This window comes from Enhydra lutris, unplaced genomic scaffold (genome assembly GCF_002288905.1).
Source record: "Enhydra lutris kenyoni isolate GAN:26980312 unplaced genomic scaffold, ASM228890v2 scaffoldscaffold1, whole genome shotgun sequence".
Taxonomy (NCBI): domain Eukaryota; kingdom Metazoa; phylum Chordata; class Mammalia; order Carnivora; family Mustelidae; genus Enhydra; species Enhydra lutris.
In genome coordinates, this window is record NW_019154085.1 from 74,622,909 (window position 1) to 74,644,042 (window position 21,134).

General features: G+C 35.6%; 1 protein-coding gene across 1 annotated transcript in view; it reads right to left on the reverse strand.

Annotated features, from left to right (window-relative positions):
* LOC111151669 (titin) overlaps positions 1-21,134 on the reverse strand; it is a 270,197-nt gene that overhangs the window by 125,876 nt on the left and 123,187 nt on the right. Inside the window, 27 exon segments of the mRNA XM_022509842.1 lie at positions 164-247; positions 358-441; positions 4,042-4,125; positions 4,246-4,329; positions 6,083-6,166; positions 6,696-6,773; positions 7,760-7,840; positions 8,699-8,992; positions 9,148-9,231; positions 9,530-9,598; positions 10,689-10,766; positions 11,329-11,421; positions 12,072-12,146; positions 12,926-13,000; positions 14,493-14,768; positions 14,978-15,052; positions 15,261-15,344; positions 15,601-15,684; positions 16,160-16,237; positions 16,407-16,490; positions 16,705-16,860; positions 17,057-17,134; positions 17,898-17,990; positions 18,203-18,277; positions 18,485-18,562; positions 20,094-20,309; positions 20,601-20,681. Coding sequence (XP_022365550.1) covers positions 164-247; positions 358-441; positions 4,042-4,125; positions 4,246-4,329; positions 6,083-6,166; positions 6,696-6,773; positions 7,760-7,840; positions 8,699-8,992; positions 9,148-9,231; positions 9,530-9,598; positions 10,689-10,766; positions 11,329-11,421; positions 12,072-12,146; positions 12,926-13,000; positions 14,493-14,768; positions 14,978-15,052; positions 15,261-15,344; positions 15,601-15,684; positions 16,160-16,237; positions 16,407-16,490; positions 16,705-16,860; positions 17,057-17,134; positions 17,898-17,990; positions 18,203-18,277; positions 18,485-18,562; positions 20,094-20,309; positions 20,601-20,681 — 2,805 coding nt within the window.

Consider the following 21,134-nt stretch of genomic DNA (forward strand, 5'->3'; position numbering starts at 1 on the left):
GGCGCCACAGACACTTTCTTTTCAGGGACCACTTCTTTGGGAGCCTCTGGCACTTAAAAGATATTAGTAAAAGTACACTTAGGAGTTATGAGACCACTGGAACAAAACATTTTCAAGAGTAGAAGGGCTGTATCTTTTTGGGTCTGAGGTGAGTGACAAGTACCTGTACCAGGTGCAACTTCAGGTTTTTTAGGAGGCACCATTGGTGCTTTCTTTTCAGGGACAATCTCTTGAGGAACTTCAGGCACTTAAAGATATTAGTAAAATTACATTTAAAAATGATGAGACCACTAGAGCAAAATGTTTTCAAGAGCAAAAGAGTTCAATCTTTTTAAACCTAAGGCTGGTGACAAATACCTGTCACAAGTGGGACTTCAGGCTTTTTAGAAGGCACCACAGGCACTTTCTTCTCAGGGACAACCTCTTTGGGAGCCTCTGGTACTTTGAAGATATTAGTAAATTTACATTTGAGTCACAAGGATCCACACAGACAAGAACTTCATTTATACAACAAAAGATCTTTCAAACCCAGCCTGGTGGTTCTTGCTAAGGCCCTCCCTACCCACCTTAAATAAAGGGTGGTTTAGAATGTACCTTTGGTTACGCTGAGTGAAATAAGTCAAGCAGAGAGAATCAATTATCATATGGTTTCCCTTATTTGTGGAGCATAAGGAATAACACAGAGGACATTGGGAGCTAGAGAGAAGGGAGTTGGGGGAAATTGAAGGGGGAGAGGAACCATGAGAGACTGTGGACTCTGAGAAACAAACTAAGGGTCTTAGAGAGGAGGGAGGTGGAGGGTTGGGTGAGCTTGGTGGTAGGTATTATGAAAGGCACATATTGCATGGAGCACTGGGTGTGGCACATAAACAATGAATTCTGAACACTGAAAAGAAATAAAAAAAGGAAAAAAAAAGAAAAAGAATGTACCTTTGACAGGTATGACCTCAGGCTTTGGGGGAGGATGCACTTTCCTTTCTGGGACAACTTTTCTGGGTGCCTCTGGCACTTTAAAGATATTAATATTTTTACATTTAGGGGTTAGAAGAATCTGTACAGACAAGAAACATATTCATACAGAAGAAGACATTTCCCCAAATTTCTAAGCTCCCAGCAACATATACCTTCATCACGAGGAAGTTCAGGCTTTTTGTGAGGAAGCACATATGTTTTCTTTTCAGGGACAATTTCTTGGGGAGCTTCCAGCACTTTAAGAAATTAGTATTTTAACATTTAGTGATATGAAGAGCACTAGGAACAGCAAAATATTTTCAAGACTACAAGAGCTATTTCTTCTTTAACTTGAGGGCATGGTCACTTGTACCTTCAACTGAAGGAGGTTCTCTTTTTTTGAAAGGAGTTCTCTTTGCAGGAACAACTTCTTGAGGAGCTTCAGGCACTTTAAAGATATTAGTATTTCACATTTAAGATGTAAAAGGATTAGTGAAAACAGTAAACCCAATAAGTGGGCAAGTGTAGTTTTCTAGAGGTCTCTTCTCTGCCTGCCCCTTCTCCCCTTGCTCCACCCATCAAATAAGTCTTGGGGGCTCGTGGGATCCTCAGGAAGAGGGGCTGCCCACCCTTCACCGGCACTTGGCTTAGTTCCTGTGACATTGTGGACCTTCCTTACTAAGCATTTGTTGAATGAATACTTTTATTAGAGGGGATTTCTGTTTAAATAGGAACACCCACAAGTATTTTCTCAAGAGGGAATTTCTTGTGCAGCTTCAGGTGTTTGGAAGATATTAGTACGTTTACATTTAGGTGTTAGGAAGAACATTAGAAAAGCATAGTTCTAAGAGCAGAGGACAGATCATTTCTTCAGTATCCGTTCACAGGTATCACACACCTTTTATAGGCAGAGGTTCTGGCTCCTTAGGAAAATCCTCAGATACTTGCATTTCGGAAACAACTTCTTTCATAGTTTCTGGGACTTTGAAGATATTAGTATCAAGCTTAGAGGTTAAGGCATCAGTGAAGACGTTAGTTACATTAACTACATCAAAGTGGCATTTCTGGCTCCAAGGGCGCTTCTTTTAAAAACTGGATGATGTATAAAGCTTTGAAGAAAGGAATCAAATCCTAATTGTCTTTGTTTATTATTCCTCAGCTCCCTAGCCCCACACACATAATTGGCATTTATTAAATGAATGAAGGCAGGACTGATAGAATGATGGATAACTTTACTAGAAGGTGTTTCAATTTCAGGGGGAGCAGCCATGGGTGTTTTCCTTACAGGGACAGCTTCCTGTCCTTTAAAGATATTAATACGTTGTTCTTCAGAGTGTAGAAGACTTTTAGTCCTAACTCCACCTACAGAAATGCCCCAGACTGGGAGACATTCCTGCTCCTTGTGTCTGATTCTTCAATGATAGGATGGGTACTTGATTATCAGGAGCTCTTTTCTTGGTCACCTCAGGTACTATTGATATTAGGAATTTTATTTTTTAGAATGGTGGATGTATAGAAAATGAGATCATGGAAAATTAGCTTCAAGTGAAAAAGAATGATCTTGTAAAATTAATGATGTACTTTTAGCTATTTAATTTGAGGAGAACCTAAGAGCTTCTTTCTTGTCTGGATAGGCTTCATTTTACCCTTACCTTGGGTAAATATTTGTTTTTCAAGTATAGGAGAGAGGAGAATGACCCAGAGATCCCAGACTGAAAAAATCATGTCAAAGTGTTCAGATATTCTTTAAATTACAGAATATCCTAGATATTGTAAAGAAATTGTTAAGCTGGATGTTTTAAAACTTTCTCATCTTTTGATTTACCTAAAAACATTCAAAATGGAAAAATGCAGGACTCTAAAAAATCAAAGATAATGAGAGGAACAACTAAGTGTTCCATGCAGAATTCCAATGTTAACTAGTTTTAACTAGCTTAATTCTGGAAGGTTCTCAGGTGGAGACCGTATGACCAAAAGAACTGCTCAAAGTTGAATTTAATATTTTATTGTCCGTAAGTCATGGTTTTCTGAGAATATTTCTATACTTACTTCTTATGGGAAAAGAATTTTTTCACATTCGTGTGTTTGTGTTTAGTAGTAATTTTATTTTTATAGAAAGGCAATTCCAAGAAGCAGTTATATTTTCTCCTGAAATTTCAACTCCATGGAGAGTTAAATTACTGATTTACAGTGTACAGCCAAGCACCTCTGTCATTTGATGGCACTGAGTTCTGCTTTAAAGGGGGAGTGCTAAACCAATTCGGCCTAGTTTCAGGGATATAAATGTTTTAAGTGGTCTTGTATAGCTTTTTTTTTTCTCTCCTAGTCTTATTTTTTTTTTTCCTTTTTTTTGGAACAGTATTGCTATTTCCTATTGAAGAATCCATCTGGGTCACATCTACACATTGTATGTCTTCATATATTCCCTGGAGACTTCATAGTTAGACGTTATAGCCCAAGCACCTTCCATTTAGATAAGTTAAAGATTTTTTCCTCTTTCTATTTTCTCTTGAATAGCTCATGGGAATATGTATATGCCCTTGAGCTTCTGCTTTGGGGGACCCACTTCTCTGCAATGATATTCCTTAGTAGCATCTGGGGCTCTCAAGATATTAGTATATTTACAGGTGTTAAATAAAACTATAATCATGAGATATGAAAGTCAGCTTTCTTCTGGCTTGTACCTTTTGGTGGTAGTATTCTTCTTTTAGCAACAGGAGCTTGCTGCTCTGGAAGACCTTCCTTGGAGACTTCCAACTCTTTAAAGATATTAGTATTTTTTAGTTGAGGAAAGGCAAAGACACGAAGACACACATATTTAAAAAGTTAGGTATGTTAACAGATATTGTAACTTTAAATTAGAAATTTAACTTTTGTTCTAATTGCTTATCCTTGTACATAGTATGAATGGGACTTTTTTTTTGGTAGGGGGCAGGTCATAGGAAGTTCCTTGTCTTTGGTACAATGGGGACCCTAAAGATATTAGTATTTTAGTGTTAGGGGTTCTGAGAACCTACACAAAACACTAAACATATTTTTCAGACTGAAGAAGAAAGATTCTCTTTAGATTTTCATAACTAAGAATTATACCTTCAGTTGGAGGATGCTCTGGAATTTGGGGAACAGCCTCAGGTAACTCCACCTCTGGAAAAACTTCTCTGGTTGTATCAGGCTCTTTAAAAATATTATTAGGTTTACACTTAGAAGTTGTGAAAACAGTAAATCATATAACACACAATTTTTGAATCTTGAATCCAAAGTTATTCATCCAAGTTTGATGTTGTTGAAATGTACCTTTAGTTGCTGGCGTTTCTCTCTTTTTAGGAATAGTCACATATACTTTGTCCTCTGGAACAACTTTCTTGGGTGGCTCAGGCACTTAAAAGATATGAGTATAGTTATATTTATAAACAGCACAGGAGAAGATTGAGCTTTTAAAATGAGCCCTAAATAAATTTTCTTCAGACTAGATCATTGGTGTTATATACCTTTTGCTATTTTGGTTTTCGTCTTTGGAGGATGAGTCACAAGTACTTTTTCTTCTGTGGTGGATTCTTCAGACACTTCATAAACTTTAAAGATATTAGTATTTATACAATTAAGGGCATTTCAAGGCAATGACGAATAGTATTAAGAAAACATGATACATAGTACACACTCATCACCCAAATTACCAGTAATACATAGACACAAACTAGCGACAAGAACACATCTGCTAAGAGAAAGCCTCATTCCCAGTTGTATCACACAGAACTCTCATTTATGATGACAATAAAATTGAGGAATTCACTGGCTAGGGACTATATAATTCTTATATTTTGTCTGCAGAAAGTTACTGGTGAAATTTTCCTTTGCTCTTAGTTTTGTCCATAAAGAACAAGGTTGATTCTCCTACATTTGACCTACTGGAAATTTGTATAAGTTCTTCCCTTTTCCGGGAATCTAGGTGGCTATAATTTTAAACCATATCGGGTTTATGGCTGCATAGTTTTATAACCATTTAGGGATTGGAAGCAGGAAAGAAAAAGAAAAAAATAATTAAATCTTTGAAAATAAGGCAACTGAAGAAAATAAAGATTTCTCTAGCTTTTAGAAAGGAAGACGGGCTGGTGACAATAACCTGACTTTAGCATAAAAAGGGTATTCAAAGGAGGGAGTCATCATATATATGTATCCCAACCTAGTATTATAGACCCCCCAAAATGGGTTTAAACAGGGAATTTTTTAAATTAAAATAAATGAAAGAAAATCAGAACTACTGGTATTTTTAGATTAAAATAAATGGAAAGATATCTTGAGTATTGGCATTTTTACTATTCAGATTACTGAATAATATTCTATTCAAAATATTTTATTATTCAGATTATTTTACTCCTCAAATTATTTAATCATAATTTTATGTAAAAGCAAACAAAAAATGGCTTGAGAATTCTTTTGCTGTTGTAATGGCTTTATAAATATATGGTCATTAAAGCAACATTGTCAAAATGTTTCCAATGATGGCTGTAAAGAGTAAAAAAATAATGAAGAGGCATTTTGATTCTAAGAAATCCAATTAAAATATTATTATGAAGTTGAAGTAAAGTTACTTCATGGCCCGAGAAAATAAATTGCTTCAAAGCAGAAGATATTTGTACAAAGAACAGTTTAACAAGACAAGACAATGACAAATTCAAAAAGGTAAACGACTTTTCTAAAATTGGGCAATGTTATAAGTACAGGACTATTTTTTTTTAATTGGTGAGGAGATATACCTTGTCTGAGACAAATAGCCATTTAAATTATTTAATTTTAGCCAAATATTTTTGGCACATTAGGCTTTGATAAGATATTAGTATACTTATTTTTAAAAGCTATGGAGACAAACACAAATGAAACCAAAGAGAACCACCAATTTTTCTACACTCACTGTATATCGTTGTGTCTTCAGAAAGAGATTTTTCTTCTTGAATACTTTTCTTAGGCACCTCAGGAACTTTAAAGATATTAGTATATTAACTGTTATAAATAACAAGTATACTAAGAATATAAAGAAGCAAAATACAAGGATTTAACATCACACACATTTACTTTAAACCATGAATAACTAAACAAAGAGTCATTTCATGTCATGATTAGTTTCAGTGTATACCTTTAGTTGGTGGAACTTCAGGCTTTTTAGGAACAGCTTCATGAATCCTTTCTTCTGGAACAATTTTCTTGGGTACTTCAGGTGCTTTAAAGATATTTTATTTTTAAAAATATCATAATTGGATATAAAATATCAAGACAAAAAGGGGATCTAACAAGAAGAATGGCAAGAATTCCAAAATCATAAGCCAACAAAACACACAGTCAATGCATCTCTCTAGATTGCCTTGTTGATGAGTTCTTGATTTGTCATATTAAAAATACTTTGTCCTTGGGGTATAGCATCATTTTCTATTGTTATCTGGGATGTTTGTTTCCAAAGCTCCCTGACAATAGCTTCTGAAATAAATTATTTTTGAAAAGAAGTTGAGGGGGTCAATATCAATTAAGGCTTAAGAAGATCAACAAAAATGGTAACAACTTTTAGGTTGATGCCTTTGTTTCCAGAGGATCATCACAAAAGGGAGGACTATGTTATAGAACATAAATTGAAGTTTGCATAATTAAGCTCTATTGTGGCATTGAAGGGGGAAGGATCTCCCTCTCTCTCCGCTCCATTGTAAGTGAATAAGAGGGGATTTTTATATTAGTGGTGATTCAGCAAAGGCAGGTACCTTCAGCTGGTGGAAATTTGGGCTCTTCAGGAACACGTACTTTTTCTTCTACCACAATTTTCTTGGTCACTTCAGGTACTTTAAAGATAGTAGTAATAATTTCTTTTACTTTTAAACATTCAGAAAGATTTGTAACAAGCATAATGTAATAAAAATGTAAACACAAAACATGACATGGTCATAAGAGGAAACAGAACGATCACTTTATCAAATGTATTACAGTACTAAAATGAGTTGAATATTGATAACAAATATGACAACAGAAATTCAGAAGAATTTCCCATGTTAGAATTGTAAGAACTTGACAAGAAAAATTAACAAGACACCTTCTGCTAGGGCTACTTCCGCTTGTTTTGGTGAATAGTTGGTGCTTTCTCTTCAGTGATAATGTTCTTTTTTTTTTTTTTTTTTCTTTATTTGACAGACAAAGATCACAAGTAGGCAGAGAGGCAGGCAGAGAGAGAGGAGGAAGCAGGCTCCCTACCGAGCAGAGAGCCCGATGCGGGGCTCGATCCCAGGACCCTGGGATCACAACCTGAGCCGAAGGCAGAGGCTTCAACCCACTGAGCCACCCAGGCGCCCCCAGTGATAATGTTCTTAAATAATTCAAGGACTTTAAAGATATAAGTATATATTATTTATCAGATGTTTTTCTTATTTCTATTGTAAAATTCAAGAGGTTCCCCAAAATGAACATAGCAGGGACATTAAACACATAGTCACTATGTATTTATTATTACTAGGTGATTAAAATTAAGAATTAATAGGAAAACATGGATTTATCAATAAGCATGTTAGTGAATATACAATCAAATAGTACCAAAGAAGGAAACCTAGGTGCACTATTTGATTAATAAGGATATTTGCTTTGGGTATGACAGTATTGACTTTCTCTTTTGGTAGAACTTCCTTTGGCCCCTCAACCCTTTTAAAGATATTAGTTTGTTTTAGAAATTCCAAAAACACAAAACACAGAAGAAAAACATCAAGAACAGAAACATTTAATGCAATCAAGGTGCTGCTGCACATATAATAAGGTAAGTAGTTTTTCACTAATGAAATACCTTTAGCTGGTGGCTCTTTTCGAGGAACAACTTTAGTGGGTGGTTTTTTTGGAGGGATGATTTTCTCAGGTATTTCAGGCCCTTCAAAGATATTGGTGTTTTGATTTAGAATAAGTTCTTGAAGTATTAGGGAGCACTCCCAATAAAGTTAGTCCAGTGTGGGCTCATAAATGCTTTCTCTACTTATATTTTTTGAATTTATATCACACTTCTAAGAGAGACATGATTTTGCTAAATTTCATCTATATGGTAGATTTACTATGAGTAAGCACACATGCACACATACATATTCCTTTATATCACACACATATTAATTTGTGCAAGATCTGGAATGGTACTGAAGAGAATTTTATGTATCATACTTTATCCTAAAAAAAAACCCCACAAAACAAAACTAGAAAGCAGGTAGTGTTACCAATGCTTCATTTGCTTCCTTAATGTTATTTCTCTAACGAAAATATCATAAAATGCAGAAGCTTTTGATAAGCAATGATCAGTTTGTGAACAGCTGACTCATGTTAACAAAGCAATGGTTGTTTTTCCTGAACATGTAAATTTCTCAGTGAACTGAGTAGCTTCTATTTCACTCAAATGATGACACTGGTCAGATATTTTGGTACCCGTAACAATCACGTAACAATCATTCTTAGCTGAGTTCAAGAAAGAATCTACAAATTCATACAAGTGAGCTCCTTAGATAAGTAGGTATCAAATACCATTATCTTGTCTGCTAAAATTATACACTGTAAGGTTAATCTCTACTCCATATTAATCTTCATATCAAATAGCTGAAGCTCATGCTTAAAGCATTCCATGAGTTTAACTTGGAAAGTCAGTGGGTTTCTAGTGTTCCAAGCTGGGCATGAAATGCACTTAAAAAAAAAAAGTGAGTTAGAGCAAGGTATAGCAATTTGTCATAGCAACAGAATTCACCTATACCTTTAGGTGGAGCTTTGGGTTTTTCGTATACTTCCACTTCTTCTGTCTCTAAAACTTCTATTACCCTATGGACCTCTTCAGCCCTGTGTACTTCTTCAACTCTAGGTCGTTCTACTTTGATGAATTCTTCTACTTCATGGAACTCTTCTTCTTCAAAATATTCTTGAACTTCATGGAACTCTTCTTCCTCAAGCACTTCCACTGGTATTTCTACTACTTCTAATTCTGTTCTCTCTCTTACTAACTCCTCTTTGTGGAAGGCAACTGACACTTTTTCTTCAACGACGGTCCTCCCTGAAAGAGCATCTACTTTAAGAAATTTGTTTTTTCAAACACAGAAGAAATGAAGATATAAATTCAAAATACAGAATGACAACAACTGGAAAAAAAAAAAGGCTTTCATCATGCAATAATATGTGAAGACACAGAAAAGATCTTTCCAAAAATACCTTTAGCTGGGGGAGCAGCTTCTTTTTTAGGCACAGGGACTTTCTTTTCTGCGATTTTCCTTTCTGGGACTTTCTTTTCAGGCACTTTAAAGATATAGTTTTAATATTTAGGACTATCAAGAGCAAGTTTTCATAGACCAAAGACATCTAAACAGTCAAGACACAGAGACATTAAACATAAAAACCGTTTTTTTTAATCTTTAAAAATTTTTTATTTTTTAAGTAGGCTCCACACCCAATGTGGGGTTTGAACTCATGACCCTGAGATCAATAGTCACATGCTCTATTGAGCGAGCCAGCCAGTAAAAGATTTTTACCCAAACATAAAAATCTTAACGAAAAACTATTAACAGGAAATTCAGGTTTAAAACAGAATATGTACCTTTGGCTGGAGGTGGCTCTTTTTTCTGAACAGGAACAGGTATTTTTTCCTCAGGAACCTTCTTTGGCACTTTAAAGATATTAGGCATTTCAGTTAGCTAACAATACTAAATAATGAAAATAAAACAACATCTTTATAATAATTAAAGTGTAAGAAGTCATTCTTCTACTGGACACCACTTTATAGAAAATAAGGATATTTTCCCAATTCACTTACTTGTGCTAACTAGATAAGATGAAGGCATATGCTGTTCTATTCTTTTTAAATAGCAAGGATTATCAATATTGGGCCTACTTCTAGTATTTTTAATTTGATGAAGATTGTTTTGAAGTGATTACCATAACAGAGTACTTAAGCCTTAACACAGGTGTCCTCTTCCGCTGAGTACTATTTTATATGGGGGTTGGGGGATGCCAACTGTGATAGGGAGAGCATAGCTTATCTGTTAAGAGCACTCCTGAAGTAGTAACCTAACTAGGAAGCAAGGCATTTTGTAATAACCTTAAATGCTTAGGCCAAATATTAGAAAGGACACGAGGTTCTTTAAAATAGTTGTCATCCAAGCATTAGAACAGATTTTTTTCCCCTATAATATAGTATACGTAATTATAATAACATGGGAAAACACTATATAATGGAATAAAATTCATAAATGGAATGTGGGGAAGAAGGGTCTATTGTTATGTATATAAGCATAGAGAGATGTGCTCATTAACATTAGAAGTCTCAGCTGTTTAAAATGAGAAGCATCCAGAATAATTCATATACACACAGCCATCCAGTAACATAATCATCACTTAAGATTCCAAAACAGACTAAAGATATGAAAGTTTGCTACTTAAATGATTCTAAGAAAGCAATCAAAGAAGTTTCTGGTGTGTTTTTTTTTTTTTTAAGAACGTTAACTGGAATTTAAAGACATTATTAGGGACGCCTGGGTGGCTCAGTGGGTTAAGCCTCTGCCTTCAGCTCAGGTCTTGATCTTGGGGTCCTGGGATTGAGCCCCGCATCGGGCTCTCTGCTCAGCAGGGAGCCTGCTTCCCCCACCCCTCCTCTCTGCCTGCCTCTCTGCCTACTTGTGATCTCTCTCTCTCTCTCTGTCAAATAAAAATAAAAGAAATATTTAAAAAAAAAAAGACATTATTGACATTTGCTATACCTTTAGCTGGTGGTGCCTCCACTTTTTTAGGAACAGGAGTAGGAGCTTCAGGTACTGCTTTCTTAACCACTTCAGGCACTTCAAAGATATTATATGGACATTTTGAAAAAGGACATGCAATGAACAGAACAGCACCCATAGATACAAAAAATAACACAAAACATTGACTTATTTTTAAAAGATATTAGCAATCTAAATGATAATAATACATTTGCAGCAGTGACTCTAAAAGTGGAAGGCTATTACTTCTTAATCCTATTAGCAAATGTAGTATCAGTTATACAAAACTTGTCACAGTCTTCAGGAATGATAGGCTAAGAATTATTCTAAAAAGTAAACAACACAGAAATAGATTCCCCCCCACTTTAATACTGAATAGAAATTAAAAACTAGAAACTAGGAGAAAGTGTTACAATAGGGTCTAGCTAGGAAAATTTCTAGTGCCAATAATACAAGAATTATATTAGAGATGCAGTAGAAAAGCTGGGTGGGGTCCTTCAGGCGCCATTACTTTCTGATCATTAATTTGTCATTAGTAAGATGTAAGAAAAGTATACTGAGAAATATCAGACTGACTTATTCTGAGAAAGATTTGGACCACCATAGATTTTAAATGTCCAACTCCTAAAAGCAGCTTTACCTCTAGGTGGCGCCACTTCCTCAACTTCTTCTATGCTAGGTGGTTCTTCAGCGATCTCTTCTTCTGGAATAGGCTCTTCTGGCTCCTCATACACTTTAAAAAGATTATTATTTTGTAAATTAGACTTCTTTTAAATATTAGACTAGGAGGATGTATCTGAAAATGGAGGTTGTCTTAAATATAGGTAATTCATAGCTCAGCCTTTCTGATGCATGTACAAACTCACTAGTTCTTGAAAACAATCTACTGAGTCCTCAAAATATCTTAGGCCCTTCCCAGAATTTCAGAATTAGAAAAGATGTCAGAGAATTTAGTTGAAATTATTATTATTATTATTTTTAATGGAGGTGGACTTGTTGGAAGGCAAATATTCAGTTAGGGGTAGACATCAGATTTTCTGTATCAACTACTCATACTTAACTGGGATTTCTTGGGGAGGTTTATCCCACTATTACCAACCAAGTCATTTGATGAAAAATTCCCCATAGAAAATGGATTTCCTTTCAAAGACTGCCATTAAAATGAAACAAACAAACAGAGAGACAGACAAATTGGCTAAATCTGTAAGAAAGTCAGTTGATTTTAATTTGCCTGCCCAGTTTCTATTAGGTAAATAATGATTTCTTTTAGAGTCTGAATATCTTTATTTTCTGAAGTGAAATGTGCATTTGCCTTCTTCTAGTATTAGACAATGATAAGACAATGATGATTTGGAAAATCTATTTTCTTAGAAAGTCATCTACCTTCAACCGGTGGAACTTCCTCTTCTTCAGGGAGAATGATTCGTCTTTCTTCTACTTTTTTAGGTACCTCAGGAACTTAAAAGATATTGATCGTTTTAGGCACTTAAAATGCAAGAACCAATGAAGAGTGCATAAAGACCAAGTTTCCCCCTTTTCAACACAAGGGAGTAATACCAAGATACACATGCACAAGACGAAACATGGAGATTTCACAGAATCAATTAATGAAACAAAAATAAAGAAGTTTGTAATTTAAGACTAAGAGCCCCTTAAAGAGATATTCTGCCTTTTACTGCTGGAGCCTCTAGTTTTGTGGGAAGAGCAAAGCATACTTCAGGGCCTGGCTTCTTAGTTACTTTGGGCTCTTTAAAGATGTATTAGTTGAGTGTTTTTATTTTTTAGACATAACATACATATGGAATCAACATAAAACACACAAAGTGGAAAAACTGACATAGCACAAACATGGGTGCTTCAGAGTCACAAATGGTGAATGGCAATGACAGACCATACAAGGCAGACAAACGTTTATGTTGAACATCTGTGTGGACAGCATCGCAGTTCAACATCGGTACAGCAAACACATCCTTTTTTGGGTGATATACCTTTGGCAGGAGGAGCCACTGCTTTCTTAAGACCAGGAGGAGGCACTTTCTTTTCTGGTTCAGGTTTCTTAAGCACCACAGGCACTTTAAAGATATTATTTTATTTTTTATAGTTAAGTTGCACAAACATGGAGACATAGACATAGCAATAATACAAGTTATACTAACAAATACTGAAAGAGGACACTTTGACTCTCACAGGTGAGAGAAAGAAATGGCGGTGTCTAATTGGCTTGGGAATGGTAGTACCTTTGGCAGGAGGAGCCTCCTCTTTCTTAGGAATGACCACTTTCTTCTCTGGTACTTTCTTCTTAGCCTCAGGCACTTTAAAGACATCATTTCATGATAAGAATTTATTGTGAGGAATAAAAAAGAGAGAGCACAAGAAGTTCACACACAGAAAGACCACATGCAAGAGTTGCTCAAGATAGAGACATAGGGCATGTCAGGAGCCCAGTGTTATGACAGAAATAGGTTTTATAGAGTGAGGGATCAGCAACCTACTTGAATATCAGAGGACAGATGCTGTCATTTCATCCATTTCAATGTCAGCAGTAATTTATTAAATCATTATCTATAAAATATTTCTGAATCCTTGAAGTCTAATAAAGGACTGATTGATTATATTACTATATTGATTATATGACTATTTAACCTGGTGGAGGCACTATGCTTATTATGCCATCACCTTTGGCAGAAAATACAGTTACAGATATGTAGACTTCATCCTATACTATGAACTGATCTGCATAATTCATTCAGTGATCGAGCACTTCCACATACTTTATTTTATCCTCACAATAATATCTGAGCCCACAAGGACCGCTATTAGTCTCCCCATTTTATAGGAGAAAAACCTGAGGCTCAGATTGGTTAAAAGACTTGCTCAGAATGATACAGCAAGGAATAAAGCTAAGGCTAAAATCAAAACCTGCTGGGCTGCCATTTGTATGTATGTATCAGAAGGCATAAGCTATTACTCAGTGTTTTGATAAACACTCCCATCACTTTTTCTTTTCATCCTGGTGTTATAAAAGCACTTCATATAAATAGTTGAAGGATGAAATTTAGGAAAATTTATTCATTATATTTTTCAGGTATCTTTTTGTGGAGATAATTTAGCTCTGCAGAATAGCTATATGAAAATTATGAAGTTTACTAAAATGACAGGTCACTAGGTAGAATTCTGTGGCAATTTGATAAACAGATAATACTTCCTTTTATCTTTGTTCTTGAATACTGCTTTGCATCCAATGAAAAGTGGATATCAGTGTTCCTGAACATTTTAAGAAAAATGTGACTGTCTGTTTTATAAATATGACTTTTCCTAAACCCCAGTTCCACCATAATTTTCCTGGTGAAGCTATGGATGAAGAATGCATATTCACTTTGGGGAGGTATACCTTTGGGTGGTGGAGGTTCCACTTTTTTAGGAGCAGGAACAGGGACTTTCTTCTGAGGTACAGGTTTCTTTGGCACTTCAGGCACTTAAAAACATTCATTTTAAGACATTAAAAATCACATGCACAGTACTATATATATAACAAAAAGACAAGTGAAAATAAGACCACAAACAAATAAATAACAGTTCATATTATGAAATTTGAAGACACCCAAATCATTTTCAAGAGACAGACACATGTGACAGACACAATAATAAAGGCACATGTGTCTAGAATGCTTTCTCAGATTTAGTAGATAGACAACATAAAGAGTGAAGTATTACACAGATAAAACTGGAGATGAATAAAAAAAGATGAAAAGGCAGAATTCAACACAAAAGAGACCTTGATGACTCCAAGAAGAGTTGCTATACCTCGTGCAGGTACTGGCACCTTAGGTTTAATTTCTGGAAGAACTTCCTCTTCTTCGGGTTGGACTTCTTCCTCAGGTATAAATTCTTCCTCCTCAGGAGGAACTTCTTCCTCAAGAGGAACTTCTTCTTCCTCCGGAGCAACTTCTTCTTCCTCTTGAGGAACTTCTTCTTCCTCAGGGTAAACTTCCTCTTCAGGGAAAACTTCCTCTTCAAATGGAACTTCTTCTTCCCGAAATAGAGCTACAGGAACTGGAACTGGCTCGTGTTTCTTTGGCACTTTAAAGATATTTATTCAATCGTACAAGTGTCACTTTTATGTATACTATTCATGACAATGGAACAACATGAAAAACAAGTATTCTGTGATCATAGAGGCATCAACTGTCATCAGATTCAAGGTCATGAAGCATTAATTGTAATTAGCAAGGCCAAATAAGACCAGTTAGTTTCCCTTTCTGCCCTGGTTCTGTTAGAGATTAATGTACCTTTGGGTGGTGGAACTTTTTTCAGAATAGGTGTTGGCTTTTCTTCTGGGATGATCTTCTTGGGTACCTCTGGTACTTTAAAAATATTATTGATCTTTAAATATGTGTTCTTTTATATGTCTTAGAGCAATATATATGAAATTAATCACTAAATATTTACCAAATCACTAAATACGTATATAATAAGGCCAATTTTTAAACTTGTAATGTTATGGGGGGATTTGCATGTGAATATATAAAAATGAAAGCCCCCCCCATGTACATGAATGATGAAATGATGTACCTTTTACAGGTGGAGCCTCTACCTTCTTAGGAACAGGAACTGGCACCTTCTTCTCAGGCACAGGCTTCTTGGGCACCTCTGGCACTTTAAAGAAATTTTTTAGAAAAAAATGTTATACAATGTAAAATTTGGAGGTTAAGCACAGTCTCAAAAAGATGAAGAGATAGTAATAAAAGTATGACAAAGGTATTTCAAGGAGGTTTTTATCTTTAAAATAGAATCTTTTTTTTTCCATAAAGCGATATTAAAGAGTTGCATCCCCAAAGAGCACGGAATTGAACCAGTTAATTTTTATTTGTATGCAAATGTGAATTAAAAAAGTGTTGGCGAGTTCATGTACCTTTGGCAGGTGGAGCTTCCACCTTTTTAGGAACTGGTACTGGTACTTTCTCCTCTGGTACTGGCTTCTTGGGCACTTCAGGAACTTTAAAGATATCAAGTAGGATTAGTGTCAAATTTTCCACCCATTGATAAGAATCCAGCAATTTTAGGACTTTACTGAAGCATCATACAATTTTACCCTTTAAGAATGATAAGAATAATAGCCACAAAACAAAGGCCAGGAGATGCACACAAATTTAAATAGAGAACACTGAGAAAACATAGACTGGTGATAGAGACAAGACACAATGCCTGGCAAATGGTGATTTTGCCCATTTTGGTATTATAATAAGAATTTTAAGAACATTCTACTAAAGAGTAAGAGCCAAGCACTAAGCGTCAGCATGCTTTGATGGTAAAAATCAGAGATGAATACATGGTAAACTCTTCCTAGAACCAGTTGGGTGGTCCTTGTTTCGTTAATATTGCCATGGGGAAAGAATAGATAGGGGTTGTCAAGTTCTACTACATGAGTAAATTATCACATTATCCCACTGATGGATTATAAAGAGATGTACCTTTAGCTGGTGGAGGCTTCTCTTTTTTAGGAATGGGTACAGGAACTTTCTCCTCTGGCTTCTTAGGAATCTCAGGCACTTTAAAGATATTGTTTATTGGTAAGTTCTAACTAGTGGTAACAACACATCTGTATAAAGCACAATTAACATCTCTAACAACAGAGAGCAACACACAAGGTTGTGAACTCAGAAGATAGTGAATGATTTCTATGCAGATTAAGGCCTACATTATGAATGGTGATTATACCTTTTGCTGGTGGGGCTTCCTTCTTTTTGGGAACAGGAACAGGTTTCTTCTCTTCTGGTACAGGTTTCTTGGGTATTTCCGGCACTTTAAAGACATTATTAAGAATTTTGGAAATGTTGCATACAAGATAGAAAATGTGAAAGGCAACAGCAGAAATCATATTTCAGCATCAAAAGTGTGTGTTTCTAAAATAAGCAGAATTGGCTATTGGTGCTAATAAACCCCAGAATCTGACTAAATTAGACACCCAGATTCTAAAGGTGCTGCAATGTATCTCTTTGTAGGAGATATAATCTACCTTTGACTGGTATCACTGGTACGACTTCTTCTTCAGTTATGAGTTCCTCTTCTTCATGAATGTACTCTTCTTCTTCTTCAAAATACTCCTCTACTTGAGTTACAACTTCCTCTTCGAAGACAATCTCTTCTTGCTCTTGTCTTTTTGGTACTGGCACTTTAAAGAGATTATCTTTAGGTTTGACATTTACCGATGACTCAATGAAATTAAGACACAGTAGGAACACAGCCATTTGTAACAGAAGAAAGAATAGGGTTTATCTTTCCCAGAGAAGAACTTCACACATAGAGCTGCACATGAATTTTACAGCAAAGACGACAAAAAACACATTAAAAAGAGTGGTATTAGGTACCTCTAACAGGTGTTGTTACTTCTTTTTTAGGAACAAGTACTTTTTCTTCTGTGACAACTCTCTTGGGCTTCACAGGCACTTGAAATTTAAGTATAAGGATATTTTATTGTCAGAAACAGGCCACCCAGGCAATGATTGCTTTGTCACAGTTTGAGCAGACAGAATAATTTTGCAAGTGCCTCTCATATGATAGATACACAACTGCTCATTCATAAAAAATTTTATATGTTCCCTGAAAATGATTCTGAATCTCACCAGGATAAATATATGCAGATATACACAAATAAGTTTGAAGTAGCAGAACCCAAACGTGAAATAATGTTTAGTGTTCCGGTATCTCTACTTGTAGGAAATATCCTTTACTGAAAGTTAAATTTCCTTCTGGATAAGTATACCTTCTGAAAGGGCAGAGAAGTTACTTCATGGTTAGAAAACAAAAATGACAAGGGTTTTTTTTTTTTTTTTTTTTTTGTAACCTTCAAAATAACTTCAGAATGCATAAACAGTTGTTGAACTGGGGTCAACATTGTTATATCATTACATGAATTTAGATAAGTCAGGAATGTACCAAATGTTCACCAGTTTTAAATCCAAGCATTCTATTTTATCTATATTGTAGCCACAGCTGTTGTGTAATAGGCTATGGATATATTTCAAAAATAACTTTTTCTTTTGAAGGTAGCATTACCTTTTTATCTTATGTTGACAGATTTTTATGCCTAACAAATTCTAATGACTAACTTCAAAGACATATGTAACAACGAAACAAAGCAAACATAGCTACGTTAATTTTAAAAGAGGTATTGTAAAAGACCATGATTTTGGAAGGAAATGATTATACCTTTAACAGCTGGCTCAGCCACCTGCTCTTTTTCACGTTTGGTAATTGAAATGTGTATTTTTTCCTCAACAAGTTTCTTTGCTTCTTCAGGCACTTTAAAGATATTAATTATTGAAGAGCATTAAAACCAATCACACAAATACCATACACATAAAAATACACACAGAAAAAACCCCCCTGTGAAATATAAGAATCGGGACCACAATACATTCAGGAAAAACAAAAAACAGCAGACAAGGTAGAAAGACATGTTATAGAACATGAGCAACAAAGATGTTTCTCGTAATTATCACTCTGCAATGTACCTTTGGGTGGTGGAGGTTTGAGTTTCTTGGTAATGGGCACTGGGACTTTTTCTTCAGGGACTACTTTCTTCAGCACTTTAAAATATCAAGATTAACGAATTTTAAAAACCTGAGCCAGATATCTCAAGAGTAGTAAGAACAAAACGTTAAGAAATACGATGTACAACACAACATCCCAAACACACACACAATTTGTGCGCTGCCACTTCAACATGTGTTTATAGTATGACAGACATGTAGGGACACGGGTCTCTTGGACTCATAATGTCTTGCTTACTCTACCTTTAGTAGGTGGGGCCTTTGGCTTTGTGGGAACCGGTTCTTCTTGGACAGGTTTTACTGGGAGAGGCTTCTTGGGTTCTTTAAAAAAGTACATACAGGGTATATACTGTCAGACTTTGGAACATAATAACAAATTCTATTTCTTTATTTATCTTTTATCTACAGTGTAGCCATAGCCTCTAGAGGTGATTGAGAATCACAGGTCCAAGTAGAATAAGGTCTAAAAGCCCTAAAACAAGCTGACAGTATCCTCTCCTGCTGCCTTTTTGCAATTGTCATTGTAATTCTCTCCTCCATATTAACAGTCTCATTTCACTTTGGGTAGAAAAAATCATGGTAAAACTTCTTTCTATATAATATTGAGTTTTATTTATTTATTTATTATGTTCAATTACCCAACATATAGTACATCATTAGGGGTTTTTTTGGTGGGGGGGTGTCTTTCTTTCTTTATATATTTATTTTTTTAAAGATTTTTATTTATTTATTTGACAGAGAGATAGAGAGCGAGCACAAGTAGGCAGAGCAGCAGGCAGAGGGAGAGGGAGAAGCAAGCTCTCCACTAAGCAGAGAGCCCAACACAGGGCTCCATCCCAGGACCCTGGCATCATGACATGAGCCAAAGGCAGATGCTTAACTGACTGAACCACCCAGGCACCCCATTTTATTTATTTTTTTTATTATTGTGTTCAATTGGCCAGTATATTTAGTTTTTGATGTGCTTTCAATGATTCATTATTGTGTTAACAGCCAGTGCTCCATGCAATACATGCCCTCCTTAATACCCATCACCTGGTTATCTCATCCCCCAACCTCCTCCCCTCTGAAACCCTCAGTTTGTTTCCTGGAGTCCAGAGTCTCTCATGATTTGTCTCCCTCTCTGATTTCTTCCCATTCAGTTTTCCCTCCCTTACCCTATGGTCCTCTGTGTTATTCCTTGTATGTAATATTGGTTTTTAATACTACCTGTAAAATCACATAGAATGTTCTCAAAGTGAAGCTATGAAATGTCAGAAACTGGCTAAGTGAAATAACATTGCTTAATTTCAAAATTCCAGTAGGAACTTATTGACTAAATAAAGGAATTGTGTGGAGCCAAATTGTACACCTACAAATTTGATTATCATTAGACAGAACACAACTGTTCGTGTTAGCTTTCATGTTTGTCTTTACTTTGGAAACAGTCTTTGTCAGGTTTTCAAGATGGGAACCCGGAGAGAGTGTATTTTTCTATCATGCTTGATAATAACAAACTTTAGAAAAAGAGACTTTCAGACATTCCATGTATTGGAATGATCACAGGCACTTGCAGAGAAACTCGTCACCTTTTTGAGAAAGAAGAGCAAACTCTGGGAAGTTTGCTATTTTGTGTCTGAGCAAAAATGAGGGAGGAAATAGATAATTCCCAAAGTCTAATAGTAAGTCTAATGATAACCTTAAGATTTATAGAGGATTTTTTTTTCTAGAAGTTATGTAAGAAAAAAAATTCTGAATTTGTCAAATGAAATAAAGTTCTTTGCAAATTTCTTTGGGCACCCAAATGTTTGTCTTGCTCTGAGGGAATCTGCGTGTAATTAAGGTGTTGTCCGGTTTGCAGTCTTGCTCATACCTGTGACATACTCCTCACGCTCTTTATACTCTTCATAATGTTCAAACTCACGTTCCTCATATTCTTCATATTGATCATACTCTTCTGTTGGTTCATACTCCTCAAATTCTTTATAATCATACTCCTCATACTCGTCATACTCCTCTTCCCGTTCTACTGAAACGATTTCTTCTTCCCGGGTGTAAGACCATTCCTTCTCTTCAGTTACGGTTACTTCTAGAATAATATTGACAACAGGCAGCTTTTTACTTGAAGCTCATTTAGGGGTGATGGTGACCATGCACGTTGATTTCATTCTTATGTGATGGATTCATGCACTGGTTATGGGAGAACCCGAATGTCTTTTCCTGGTCAAGGTATGACAGAGCGTACATTTGCTATTTATGATTTCAAACGTTATATTTCCTGCCTTTAATCAACAATAAGCCAATAAAGGGTGGGAAGTAGCAGGCAAAGGGCTATGTAGTTTCATGCTTCAGTGTAATACTTGGTGAAAGCAGAACATACCTTTCACGGGAGGAGCTTCTCTTTTTGGAACTTCAATGGATACCTTTTCTTCTTTAACAGCTCTTTTTCTGAATTCAGTGACTTTAAAAAGAGTAATTATTAAAAATGAATTAGGAGATCTTGAATATATACATGTTAAGAGATACTGTGTACGAACAATCCACAGACAAAGACAACCATCACCATGCCCGTCATTCACACTTCTCATTTACGTGGCAAGAAAAAGCAACAGACTTGGAAATAAACACTGTCTAACATACAGAAGAATACTTGTTTCTAACCTGCTTAAGGCTTCAAAGGTATTGAATAAGTTTTTAGGAAGATCAAGTAGTATTTATAAGAGAGTTCAAAAAGACAACGAGACAGTAGCAATAGAGACTATCAAATAAGCATTGGACAGAAACTTGAGTCCCATAAACAGGGTCTTCATCTGAATTCTCAAGTAGTTTCAAGAAGCTTCACTGGCACAATGTAGAAAACTCAGAAGTTAAAAAAATTTTAATTTTATCAAAGATTGCCACACAAAACAATCCT